Here is a 14,106-nt window from a genome sequence, read left to right as displayed (position 1 = left end):
TCCCACTCGGTCTGTGATGAGTGACCAGCAGGCTCAAGGACAGCTTCTATCCTGCTGTTATCAGGCTCCTGAATGGACCTCTCATATGCTAAAGATGAACTCTTGACCTCCCAATCTACCTCATTGTGGCCCTTACACTTCATCTGTCTGCCTGCACTGTAGCTTTCTCTGTAGCTGCAACACTACATTCTGTATTCTGTTTCTGTAGCGGATAGTGTAACGCAATTACAGCGACCTGGGTTCAATTTCCGCCACTGTCTGTAAGGAGTTTGTACGTTCTCCCTGTGCGTCTGCGTGGGTTTCCTCCCACATTCCAAAGACGTACGGGTTAGGAGCTGTGGGCATGCTATGTTGGCGTCGGAAGAGTGACGACACTTGCAGGCTGCCCCCAGCACATTCTCAGTAACGCAAAAAGACACATTTCACTGTGTATTTCGATGTACATGTGACTAATAAATATCTTATCTTACCTCAATGTACTTATGTATGGAATGATCTGCCTGGATGGCATGCAAACAAACGTTCTTCACTGTGTCTCGGTACACGTGACAATAACAAACCAAAGTTACCAAAGATGACAGGAGACAGAACATGGTTTACTCACCTGTTTCAGTCTGGATACTCTGCTTGTTCTGGAGTTCACCTTTTGTGTTGTATGAACCAGTCATCAAGTTATACAGCACAGAAACAGGCCCTTCAGCCCAACTCATCAATACTAATTAAAGTGTCTTCCTGAACATCCCATTTGCCTGCACTTGGCCCATATCCTTCTGAACCCTTCCTATCCATGTACCTGCCCAAATGTCTTTTAAACGTTGTAATTGTACCCAGCTCTACCACTTCCTCTGGCAGCTCATTCCACATACCCACCACCCTCTGTGTGAAGAAGATGCCCCTTAGGTCCCTTTTAAATCTCTCTCTCTTCCTCCCCCTTTCTCCAGTTCCCCGTAACTGTTCCCATGTTGGGATTTACCTGGAAAATCCGCAATGAAAACCACGTCAGTCTGATTATCCAAAGTTTTCTCGATTTCTTCAAACTTCAGCCTCCAGGGTGAGAGGTTAACTAGCAGCGGCATCAGCCACGACGTCTTCTTGAAGGGGGACCACTCGGCCGTTACAACATTGACCCGCGGATCAAACAATCTGGAAACGGGAACTCAGTGGCAATAAACAGAAGCTGTGGCTTAAACAGTCATCCAGGGAGCTGAGGGGCAGGAGGTGGACTACACTGGGCAGGCTGGGACCTCTCCACCGCAGCTCCCACACAAATACGTCAGGGCTTTCGTTACTAAAAGGCGGAGTGGGAGGCATCACCCATGCCCAGCCGACACCGCAGAATACAGCAGGAACTGCCCAAGCTCAGCTCTGCAGCGTCAGCCAAGGCACAGCGGAGCAAGACCATACAGAGCAGGACCTCAGAGTCATACAGCACGGAAACAGGCCCTTTGGCCCAACTCATCCATGCCAACCAAGATGCCCATCTAAGCTAGTCCCATTTGACCCATGTCCCTCTAAACCTTTCCTATCCATGTACCTGTCCAAATGTCTTTTAAATGTTGTTAATGTACCTGCCTCAACCACTTCCACTGGCAGCTCATTCCATACACATACCACCCTGTGGTGTGGAAAAAGTTGCCCCTCAGGTTCCTATTAAATCTCTCCCCTCTCACCTTAAACCTATGCCCTCTAGTTCTTGAAAAAGACTGTGTGCATTCACCCTATCTATGCCCCTCATGATTTTATACACCTCTGTAAGATCACCCCTCAGTCTTCTACATTCCAAGGAATAAAATCCTAGCCTGCCCAACCTCTCCCTATAACCTAGTCCCTCGAGTCCTGGCAACATCCTTTTCAGTGAGTGGGAGCTGGGACTTGGAACAAGAGGCGAGAGTTTTCAAAAAGAGGTGAGTCTCTGTGCTTGGTGTTCATTTTCAGTGAGCAGGACCCTCAAAGAGGCACACTAGCATATTGTTAGTAATAATTGGCTAATTAGCTAATCGGCAGTAGCCAATAAAAACAAAGCTAGGGTTAAGCGGAACAGCCATTGTTGGAGTGGTTCAGTGTTAGAGTGGGGGACTGAGGCTTCGGTGAGAAGAGACTGAGTGACCTCGGTGAGGGGAGCACAAGCAGCTCTAATAAAAACTTTTCAGTAAGAAGGCACAGGTAAGAACAAGCAAGGTCTTTATTTTGTTGTCTGTAAATCCTTAGTCCTTGATTCAGTGTAAGCAGGATGGCAGTGGAATGCTCCTCCTGTAAGATGTGGGATGTCAGGGAACCTGTCTGCGGGAAGTGCACCCAGCTGCAGCTCCTAACTAACCAGGTCAAGGAAATGGAGCTGGAGTTGGATGTACTCAGGACCATTCAAGAAGCTGAGGACCTCATAGATGAGACTTTTACCGAGGTGGTCACACCCAGGGTACAGGCTTCAGATAGATAGGTGACCACCAGGAGAAGTGAGGGAAGTAAGCAGTCAGTGCAGGCTTCCCCTGTGGCCATCCCCTCAGCAACGTATACCCCTTTGGATACTGCTGGGGATGGGGATGACCTATCAGGACACAGCAGCAGCAGCCAGCTCAGCGGCACTGTGGCCGGCTCTGCGGCTCAGCAGGGAAGGGTAAACACAGGTAGAGCAATAGTGACAGGAGACTCGATAGTCAGGGGGACAAACAGGAGATTCTGTGGCTGCAAAAGAGGTGCCAGGATGGTGCGTTGCCTCCCAGGTGCTAGGGTCGAGGATGTTGAGGCTTTGGAGAGGGTGCAGAAGGAGGTTTACCAGGATGCTGTCTGGATTAGCAGGCACGTGCTAGGAGGATAGGTTGGACAAACTTGGGTTGTTCTCTCTGGAGCAGCTGAGGGGAGGGGTTTAAAATTATGAGAGGCATAGATACAGTAAACAGCCAATATCTTTACCCCAGGCTTGAAATGTCTAATACCAGAGGGCATGCATTTAAGATGATGGGGGTAAGTTCAAAAGAGATATGCAGGACAAGTTTTGTTTTCTTTGAGTGGTGGGTGCCTGGAATGTGCTGCCTGGGGTGGTGGTGGAGGCAAATATGATAGGGTTGTTCAAAAGGCTCTTAGATAGGCACATGAATGCGAGGGAAATGGTAGGATATGGACAATGTGTAGGCAGAAGGGATTAGTTTAGTTGGGCATTTTATTGCAAATGTAATTGGTTCAGCACAACACTGTGGGCTGAAGGGCCTGTTCCCGTGCTGTACTGTTCTACGTTCTATCCTGGTAAATCTTTTCTGCACTCTTTCCAGCTTCATGGCATCTTTCCTATAAGAGGGTGACCGAAACTGAACACAATACTCCAAGTGCGGCCTCACCACGTCCTGTAAAACTGCAACGTAACGTCTCAACTTCTACGCTCAGTGCCACGATTGGTGAAGGCCAGTGTGCCAAAAGTAGTCTTCGTCATCCTGTCCACCTGTAACGCCATTTTCAGGGAATGACGCACTTGTACTTCTAGGGTTCCATGCCCAGTCTGGTGGGGAATCAAATTCCAGCAAGGTCAGGAATTAAACTGGAAATTTATCTCCCTCGCCCACATCCTCACTGAGCTGGTTTAATTGGGTGAAAGCAAGTCACCGGCACTCTTCATGCCTGCTCTGCTTTTCCTTGACTTTAATGAAGATTCAGTTTCACCAGTAGTCACCAACTGGTAACCTATAGACCACCCAGTAAATGTAAAGCAAAATAAAAACCTGCAGATGCTGGAAATCTGAAATAAAAACAGAATTTACAAGGTTAAGGATGTTCGGCTTGTCACCGAACACTCTAACAAATTTCTACAGATATACTGTTGGAAGTATCCTGACTGGTTGCATCACTGTCTGGTATGGCAACTTGAATGCACAGAAATGCAAGAAGCTGCAGAGAGCAGTGGACTCTGCTCAATGCATCACAGGCACATCCCTCCCCACCATCGGGAGTATCTATACAAGGTGCTGCCTCAGGAAGGCAACATCTATCAAAGATCCCCACCATCCGGGCCATGCCACCTTCTCGCAGCTACCATCGGGCAGGAGGTACAGAAGCCTGAAGTCCCACACCACCAGGTTCAAGAACAGCTACTTCCCTTCAGCCATTCAGTTCTTGAACCAATTGGCACAACCACAATCACTACGGTTTAGCAACACTGTGACCACTTTGATCACTTTGCACTAAAATGGACTTTATTTTTTTGTTCTAGTTTTCTTCTAAAAATTATGTATAATTTATGTTTGTCTTTCTTGTGAATGTCGTGCCTCTGATGCTATGTGCCTGTGATGCTGCTGCAATTAAGTTTTTCATTGCACCTGTGCACACATGTATTTGTGCATGTGACAATAAACTTGACTTTGACTCAATATGTTGGAAAAACTCAGCAGGTCAGGCAGCATTGGTGGGGAAAAAAAAGTTAATCTTTCCGGTCCTGAAACATTAAATGTTTTTCCACAGATGCTGCCTGACCTGCTGAGTTTTTCCAGTGTGTTCAATTTTTATTGAAGATCACCGACAACCGTCACCATTCTGTGTTACTTCTGCTCTCACCTCTGCTGAAATCTGTCGTTCATAGACACCCAGATATCAAAGTAGATCTCGGGATCAACAATGTTGTATCTGCGGAGTTCCTGGGCCAGGCAGCTGGAATACTGCTTCAACATGTCAGCATGGTCCTTCCAACGACGACTCTGTGTCCACACCTGGGGAAAGAACAGCCAGTGTTCACCAGGCAAGGATTTCCCCAGCACCCTGGGTCCCACCCAATAACAAGGGCTCACAACCAAGTGGCTTATTTCTTTTGAGGTTGACTGTGGGCTGAGCATTGACAGCCCAGGAGGGACGACCACTGTTCTGGAAAATGGTGCTGCTCTGCACACAAATTGGACTTCAGGTTAGTCTGAGTGACACCTCCAACAGTGCCAGCTCTTCTCAGTACAGGCAGTCCCCAGGTTACAGAAGCGTCTGTTCCTGAGAACTATCAGTAAGTCAGGAAGCATCTGTTTTCATAGTTACCCATTTCATATTACTCTATATACACTTGCTACAATTATAGAACATAGAACACTACAGCACAGTACAGGCCCTTCGGCCCACAATGCTGTGCCGACATTTTATCCTGCTCTAAGATCTATCTAACCCTTCCCTCCCACATAGCCCCCTAATTTATCATTCATGTGTCTAGCTAAGAGTCTCTTGAACGTCCCTGATGTACCTGCCCCCACAACCTCTGCCGGCAGTGCATTCCACACACCCACCACTCTGTGTAAAAAAAAACATACCCCTGACATCCCCCTTATACCTTCCTCCTTAAATTCACCTTAAAATTATGTCCCCTCGTGTTAGCCATCGTCGCACTGGGAAAATAATCACTGGCCATAATTAAACTAATGGAATGTATACTGTTTCCAGTCGTTAATGAACACCATAAAACATTATTATTAGCTTAAAAAAAAGCTTGAAAAATGTATGGGAGAATTTGCGTAAGGTCAGAGTTCCATAAGTCGGGTCATTTGTAATCCAGGGAGCCTCTGTACTGGATTGTCAGCCTAGTTTATATGCTCGAGTCCCTGGCAGGGCTCAGACCTACAGCTTTCTGATAGATAGGAGACTGTGCTGCAGACTCAGCAGAGCCAAGACTTTGGTATTTAGGGGCTTGTTTAGCAACATTCAGCATTAGGAGCAGAAAATGGAAAGTAAACCAAGTTAGATGTAGTTACTACACAACATGCTTGGAGTTTAGTTAAACAAGGACTGATCTTATTGATACAAGATCCTAAGAGGGTATATGACAAAACATACAAGGTCTTCAGGGGGCCTGTCAGACGATGAGATGCTTTCACTAGGCATGGGAAATCACAAATGAAGGCACAAAATTTCAAGATAAGGGGATGGTTATTTAAAACTGAGTGCACAGAAATTTCTTCTCATAGTGGGTGATGAATCTCTGGAGTTCGCTACCCCAGAGCATTGTGGAGTCTGGATCTTTAGATGTATTTAAAGTGGAGGATTTCTGAAAGGTCGAGGGACTGAGGGCAGTTGGGGAACTGGCACAGAGGAGTTGAGATCTGCAGTAAATCAGCCATGATGTCACCAAATGCTCTAACCACTTCTACAGAAAGTATCCTGACTGGTTGCATCACGGCTTGGTCCAGCAACTCCAACGCATGGAATGCAAGAGACTGCAGAGAGTAGTGGACACAGCCCGGTCCATCACGGGCACAGCTCTTCCCACCATTAAGAGCATCTACAGGAGGTGCCGCCTCAAGAAGGATCCCCACCATCCGGGTCATGCCCTCTTCTCACTGCTACCGTTGGGCAGGAGGTACAGAAGCCTGAAGTCCCGCACCACCAGGTTTAGGAACAGCTACTTTCCCACAACCATCAAGCTCTTGAACCAACCTGCACAACCCTAACCCTCCCTCAGCAACGGAACACTATGGACTTCCTCTTGCACTACCATGGACTTGTTTCTAATTGTGTTTGTGCAAAGCAAGACATTAGTGCAAAGTCTTTATTCACTGTCTTGTCTAATTTATGTTGTGTGTTGTCTGTACCTACATGCCTGTGATGCTGCTGCAAGTTTTTCATTGTACCTGTGCCTCACCGTACTTGAGAGGTGATAATGACAATAAACTCGACTTGACCTGATCGTACTGAATGGCAGGAGAGGCTTGGAATCTAATCCTGCTCCAATTTTCTTGTGGTTGTGTGTTGATCCGTTCCCCACTCAGGGAGAGAGCCACAAGTTCAGTGTAGGGTTTGACAACATTTTAACTCACCCCCGGATTTAGGTAGCCGATCTCTCCAGTTACTCCATCCTTGTAGGTTATCTTGACATGTTGGTGAGATCTGGAATGAACCATCATGTCCCAGGAGTATCCATAGAGTCCATTGGTCCAGTTATTGTATCCCTGCAAGAAGGAGAGGCAGTCAGGACTACATTTAATTTTATTGTTGTTACCTACATATGCCAGGTGAGTGATTCACTTCTTAAAGTCAGAGTCATACAGCACAGAAACAGGCCCTTCGGCCCACCATATCCATGCTGACCTTTTTGCCCAACTACACAAATCCGATTTGCTTGCATTAGGGCCGTATCCTTCTGTGCCTTGCCTGTATAAAGGTGTCTGTCTAAATGTCTTTTAAATGTAGGAATGGTCTCTGATTCCATCACCTCCTCTGGCAGCACATTCTAGATATCAACCACACTCCATGTAAAACAAAACTTACCCCTCAGATTCCCCTTAAATCTCTGACTTCTCAACTTAATGCCCTTTTGCTTTGAAACCCCTACCATGGCTTTCTACCCCATCCATGCGTCTCATAATGTTATATACTTCTGTCAGGTCACCCCTCAGGGAAACAAACCCAGCCTGTCCAATCTCTCCTCATAACTGAACTTGTCCAAACCAGACGACATCCTGGTGAGTCTCCTCTGCATGGCAATCACATCCCAAAGCAAAGTTTGCTGGAAAATGGATACAGAAATAGATGCATTTACCAAGTGTCCGAACCTGAAGCAGTCACTGTCTTCACTCACCCAGTTAGTTTAATTCCAGTATTTTCTGGGTGTTCAGTTGTTCCTGCCTTGAGAACAGTTCACACCAGGGGGATCTTGTCCGGAGGGATAGGTTACATGGAAAAGTACGAAGGGATATATAGGGAGCAGTGCAACTGTGATTTTCTGGTTCTGGAAACATTTTCTCCCATATTTCCACTAAGGTGACGGAAAGTAATGAAATTTGCATTTACATAGTACCTCCCATAACCAAAGAGCCCACCGAGTTTATTTTTAATTTCTAATTTGATGTAACACAAAATAACTGTGCCAAATAATTAATCCAGAGAATTAAACAGATCCACAGTTTAATCCAACCTAGTGTACAGAGATCACTGAAACACTGGATGGAAATCCCTGGGATTATGCTGTGTTTTGACAATAGCAGGGTGCACCACTCAGAAACTCTGGTGGGTACTCCAAAAGTGGGATGATCAGTAAAGTAGCCACCAACAGCTCCAGTTCAAGAGAAATGCCTTGACTCAGAGGCTGGTTAGAGGATGGAATGTATTACAACGAGGCTTGTTCAGGGACTCACTGGCATAGACACACGTAGAAGGAACGTTAGCAGATGAGAACAGGCTGGAAAATACAATGTCCGGTTAGTGTAAGATAAGAGGTGCAGAAATACTGGTAGAGACTGAAAGGGTCAAAAAGCCTATTGTTAAATACCACTGAGGGCTAAATTTGCAGTAAGTGCTCCTATTACTAAATACTACTAAGCAGTGGACTCAGCCCAATACATCATGGGCACATCCCTCCCCACCATCAGGTGTATCTACAGGAGGCGCTGCCTCAAGAAGGCAACATCCATCAAAGATCCCCACCATCCGGGCCATGCCATCTCCTCACAGCTACCATCGGGCAGGAGGTACAGAAGCCTGAAGTCCTACACCACCAGGTTCAAGAACAGCTACTTCCTTCAGCCATTCGGTTCTTGAACCAACCGTCAAAACCCTAATCACTACCTCAGTATAGGAACACGATGACCACTTTGCACCACAATAGACCTTGTTTTAATAAGATATCTTTATTAGTCACATGTACATTGAAACACACAGTGAAATGCATCTTTTGCATTGGGTGTTCTGGGGGCAGCCCGCAAGTGTCGCCACACTTCCGGCACCAACGTAGCACGCCCACAACTTCCTAACCTCTATGTCTTTGGAACGTGGGAGGAAACCGGAACACCCAGAGGAAACCCATGCAGTCATGAGAACATAAAAACTCCTGACAGTGGCCAGAATTGAACCTGGGTCGCTGGCGCTATTATAGTGTTACGCTAACCGCCACACTACGTGCCTGCCCTAATTGTTCTAATTGTGTTCTTTCTTGTAAAAGTTGTGTTTATGTTTCTCTCGTGAACGGTGCTTATCTGATGCTATGTGCCTGTGATGCTGCCTAAGTAAGGTTTTCATTTGTACCTGTGATACATGTACTTGTGCATACAACAATAAACTCAAACTTTGACTTTAACATATTAGAAAGAAGCTGTTCTTCTGACATTGGTTCAGCTTGGAGGAACACTCCCATCTAGTGGCCAACTCAAGTATGGCGAGTCTGCATCAAATGACCAGCACACAGTTCTGGGACAGTAAGTGTGGCCAGTGACTGTCTGTGACAGCCTCTCAGAAACCACATTAGAGTTTCCGCACAGTCGCCTGCTGCAGAGAAAGTGTGATGAGGTAGAGGAGCCTGTAAAACTGGTGACCCACAATTAACCACTGACCAGCTGAAAATTACAGGGAAGGGCTGGCACTCAATGCTGTGGTGCCGGGGTACAGATAAACAGTCATCCCACATCTCCCTCACCCCCAGGGTCAGTCCCACAGCCACCCTTCTTCCCCTCACCCCTAGATACAGTTCTCCACAGTTTAGTTCAGAGAGTAGCAGACTCAGCCCAATACATCACGGGCACATCCCTCCCCACCATCGGGAGTATCTACAGGAGGCAATGCCTCAAGAAGGCAACATCCATCATCAAAGATCCCCACCATCCAGGCCATGCCACCTTCTCACACCTACCATTGGGCAGGAGGTACAGAAGCCTGAAGTCCCACACCACCAGGTTCAAGAACAGCTCCTTCCCTTCAACCATTCGGTTCTTGAACCAACCTGCACAACCCTAATCACTACCTCAGTATAGTAACACTATGACCACTTTGCACTACCATGGACTTTTGTTTTGTTCTAATTGTGTTCTTTCTTGTACAATTTATGCTTAATTTATGTTTTTTCTTGTGAATGCTGTGTCTCCAATGCTATGTGCTTGTGATGCTGCTGCTGTAAGTTTTTCATTGCACCTGTGCATATGTGTACTTGTGCAGGTGACAATAAACTTGACTTTGCCCAGTAACTGCCCCTCACTGGGTACGTTTCCCTGGTCACCACCTCCCTCACCCTGGGAGCTACTTCCATCTACACTTGCCCTTTCTTGTGATCAGGGGGATCAGGGGATGACCGAGTGTTGCAGACAAGCTTGGTCTTGTCTTTGCACGTTACAGCTGGAGTCCGACCAGCAGGTGGAACATTAGCTGGGATTTGCCTCTGCAGCCCAAAGCTCCGGATCACTCACCTGTGTGATGAAGTGGGAATACGGCAAGAAGAACTGCTCCGCAATGTAGACCACAACAAAAATCGCCCCCATCCTCTGTCGCAATGTGAGAGGTGTCTCTGTGCCAACACGCTGCTGACTTTTGCCCTTCCCGTCCTGTTCCTTGACGGGATACACACAAGAATCACTCGGCTGGGGCGGATCAGTGAGTGGCAGCAGGTTCTTCAGGAAGCCCGGGAACTTCTGAACTAATGGTCTCGGCCAGTTGGGGTAGCAAAAGAGTGGAGATGTTGCCAGCATTGTGTAGGAGAACATCCCTGGAAAGGAAGGAATATCCCAAGTAATAAACAAAGCCAAACCGTCCTAAAACACAAACCCAAGCTCTGCTGTAAGCCTCAGGGTAGGTGACCACTCTGCTTCGGACAGCTCCCAAGTTAAATCTGTGATGAACCCATGTGATGGAACAGATCTGGAATGGGCTTCAGTCCACCCAGGCTTAGGTAGGTGGGGTGAACATGAGCTTGGTTGGAGAAGGTGTCAGGCAAGGATCTGCAACACGTTGTTCTCTGTAGCGGACCAGAGGGGCTACACAGTTTGGGTCTGTATTACTTGGAGGTTAGAAGAATGAGGGGTGACCTTATTCAAACATACAAGATCCTAAAGGGGATTGACAGGGCAGATATTGGGATGTCTTCACTAGTGGGAAAGCCACAAACAAAGGGAGGCATCGATAAAATAAGGGGTTGGTCATTTAAAACTGAGGTGCGTAGAAACTTCTTCTCAGAGGGTGGTGAAGCTCTGGAATTCTCTGCCCCAGAGGGAGCTGGAGACCAGATCATTAGATATATTTAAGGTGGAGATAGATATGGGAATATTTGTAAGATGGAGGAATTGACGGCTGGGGAACTGGTGCAGAAGAGGAGTTGAGGCCGGCAGGTTGATTGTGGGGCAGGTTTGAGGGGTCTGGCAGTTTACTCCTACTGGGTTTTTGTGTTGGATGTTGTACAGGGCAGCTCAGCCTGCTGGGGACAGAGCAAGAGGACTGAGCTCGTGGCTGGGTGCAGACAGTTTACATTTACCGTTAGCATGGAATGAGGCTGGAGCAGGTGCTGTTACCTATGTTGAAGAGTTGGGAGTTCATACAATGGAAGTAGGTGACAAAGATGATGGCGTAGGGGCGGGTGAAGTCAAAGAAGAGAAGATATCCGGCCGACAGGTCCAACACAAGGCCTCCACCGTGCACAACCAGAAGGCTCACCAGCTCCTCTGAAAGCAATAGCCTGTTCAAGGAGAAAAAGGCAAACGTTAGCACAGCAGATTGTTTCGAATCACCCAACGAAGGCAGGTTCAGTAAATGCTACAGGCGAGACAAGAGCCTGACTGATCAGCACCCTGCCCAATTCTACCGGGGGGTGAGGTTGGTCTCCCATAGAACATTACAGCACTGTACAAGCCCACAATGTTATGCCAACATTTTATCCTGGTCTAAGATCTATCTAACCCTTCCCTCCCACATAGCTTCCTATTTTTCTATCATTCATGTGTCTAAGAGTCTCTTAAATGTCCCTAACGTAACATCCCCACAACCTCTGCTGGCAGTGCGTCCCACACACCCACCATTCTCTGTGTAAAAAAAAAATTTACTTCTGACATCCCCCTTATACCTTCTTCCAATCACCTTAAAATTACGTCCCCTCATGTTAGCGATCATCGCACTGGGAAAAAGTCTCTGACTGTCCACTCGATCTATGCCTCTTATCTTGTACACCTCTGTCAAATCACCTCTCATCCTCCTTCTCTCCAAAGAGAAAAGCCCTAGCTCACTCAACCTGTCCTCATAAGACATGCTCTCCAATCCAGGCAACATTCTGGTAAATCTCCTCTGCACCCTCTCTAAAGCTTCTACATCTTTCCTATAATGAGGCGACCAGAACTGAACGCAATACTCCAAGTGTGGTCTGACCAGAGTTCTACAGAGCTGCAACATCACCTCACAGCTCTTGAACTCACTGCCCCGACTAATGAAGGCCAACACACCATACGCCTTCTTAACAACCTTATCGACCCGTGTGGCAACCTTGAGGGATCTATGGACGTGGACCCCAAGCTCCCTCTGCTCCTCCACACTGCTAAGAGGCAAATGTTAGCCATGTGGGGACCTGACATAATTTACACAGAACATTGCAAGTTATCCCTTTCCAAGTGTGTCCTGAAGACAGAAGATAACATGATGGCTAACGTGATCGTTGTGTTCTGAATCATGTAGTTAGGAGTGTTGGGTTCAATCAAAAAGCAGGTGTTATATTAACATGAAGCACACTGACATGGTGCATACGTGACCGGATTAATAACACAGAGCCCAGAGAATTTAAATCAAGTTTTTAAAAAATCTGGAATACAAGGCTGCTATCGGTAAAGACATCATTAAACTGGAAAGAGTGGAGAGAAGATTTATGAGGATGCTGCTAGGACTCAAGGGCCTGAGTTATAGGGAAAGGTTGGGCAGGCAAAGACTTTATTCCTTGGAACATAGAAGATTGAGGGGTGACTTTAAAGAGGTGTGTAACATCATGTGGGGCATAGGTGGGTGAATGCACTCAAGTCTTTTTTTCCCCAGGGAAGGGGAACTAAAAACTAGAGGGCAATAGGTTTAAGGCGAGAGGGGAAGAGATTCAAAAGGGACCCGAGGGGCAACTTCTTCACCCAGAAGGTGGTCAGTAAATGGAACGAGCTGCCAGAGAAAGTGGTTGAGGCAGATACAATAACAACATTCAAAAGACATTTGGGCAACTACCTGGATAGGAGGGGTTTAGAGGGACATGGGCCAAATGCGACTAGCTTGGTGGGCACTATGGTCAGCATGGACGAGTTGGGCCAAAGGGCCTGTTTCTGTGTTGTTTTACGCTATGACTCTAATGGTGACCGTGAAGTCAGTGGATTGTCATTAAAACCCCTCATCTTTTGGGATGGAAAGCTGCTGACCCTACCCTCTAAAACCACAGCAACTGTGTCGACTCTTAATGGCTCAGGTGCCAGTTAACCAAAACCATTACAAGGTGTACAAGATGATAAGGTGCATAGATCGAGTGGACAGTCAGAGACCTTTTTCCCAGGGACACAGAGAGTGGTGGGTGCGTGGAATACACTGCCAGCAGAGGTTGTGGGGGCAGATACATTAGGGATGTTTAAGAGGCTCTTAGCTAGACACATGAATGATAGAAAAATAGGGGGCTATGTGGGAGGGAAGGGTTAGATTTTAGAGCAGGATAAAATGTCGGCACAACATTGTGGGCCGAAAGGCCTGTACTGTGCTGTAATGTTCTATGCTCTATGAAAATCCAAAAATAGAATCAATGCACTTTCTATCATCCAGGTGGGCACCAGGGCACCCTACAGTAGTCAACCCTGAACCCCTCTTTTCATACACTTGGTATACAATAGAAGTCCTATTAGTTGCACTTCAATACAAAGTGAGTTCAGTATCAGCAGTCCTGACCAAACATTCTAGGTCCAAGTTCTAAAGAACACACTCGCCTGACTGGGCCCAAGGAACGTGTAAAGACACTAATACATGGGGAAAAGCAATCTCCTCCCAGTAATCTACCTGTCCCAGATGCAGCAGTCTATTACAATACTGGTAGGAGTGAGTTAGTGGAGATAAACGCCCAATTTGACACTAGGAAACCTCCCTTGTATCGTACAGCTCTACCATCAGAGCAGAACTTGAGCACCCACGAGATACTGTGGACATCAGGTACATTTTACCACGTTTGTACCCTCATGAACCAGTGATTCTCCATTCCACCATTACCACCAAACCAGGGGGCCAAAGCTGGTTCCATTGGGAGTGTACAAGGGAATACTGGAAGCAGCACCAACCAATGGAACTGCAACACAAAGTCACATACATTCTAAACCACAGAAGCAGCAAGCTACAGAGCCAGGAAACCCAGCACCAACAGACAAGATCCAAGTTCTGCAGTCCTCCCACCCCCAGTCATGA

The 14,106-nt window shown here is 46.9% G+C and overlaps 1 protein-coding gene across 2 annotated transcripts in view; it reads right to left on the bottom strand.

Annotated features, from left to right (window-relative positions):
- Window positions 1-14,106, bottom strand: part of ggcx (gamma-glutamyl carboxylase) — a 39,603-nt gene that overhangs the window by 9,349 nt on the left and 16,148 nt on the right. For both annotated transcript variants that reach the window (XM_052041005.1, XM_052041006.1), the window contains exons 7-11: window positions 11,220-11,383; window positions 10,125-10,420; window positions 6,771-6,902; window positions 4,540-4,691; window positions 974-1,143 (exon numbers count right to left, since the gene is read on the bottom strand). In XM_052041005.1, the coding sequence (XP_051896965.1) occupies window positions 974-1,143; window positions 4,540-4,691; window positions 6,771-6,902; window positions 10,125-10,420; window positions 11,220-11,383 (914 nt within the window). The remainder of the gene's footprint in view (window positions 1-973; window positions 1,144-4,539; window positions 4,692-6,770; window positions 6,903-10,124; window positions 10,421-11,219; window positions 11,384-14,106) is intronic.

The sequence above is a fragment of the Pristis pectinata genome, chromosome 29 (assembly GCF_009764475.1).
Source record: "Pristis pectinata isolate sPriPec2 chromosome 29, sPriPec2.1.pri, whole genome shotgun sequence".
NCBI lineage: Eukaryota > Metazoa > Chordata > Chondrichthyes > Rhinopristiformes > Pristidae > Pristis > Pristis pectinata.
This window is presented reverse-complemented; position numbering and strand designations above follow the sequence as displayed.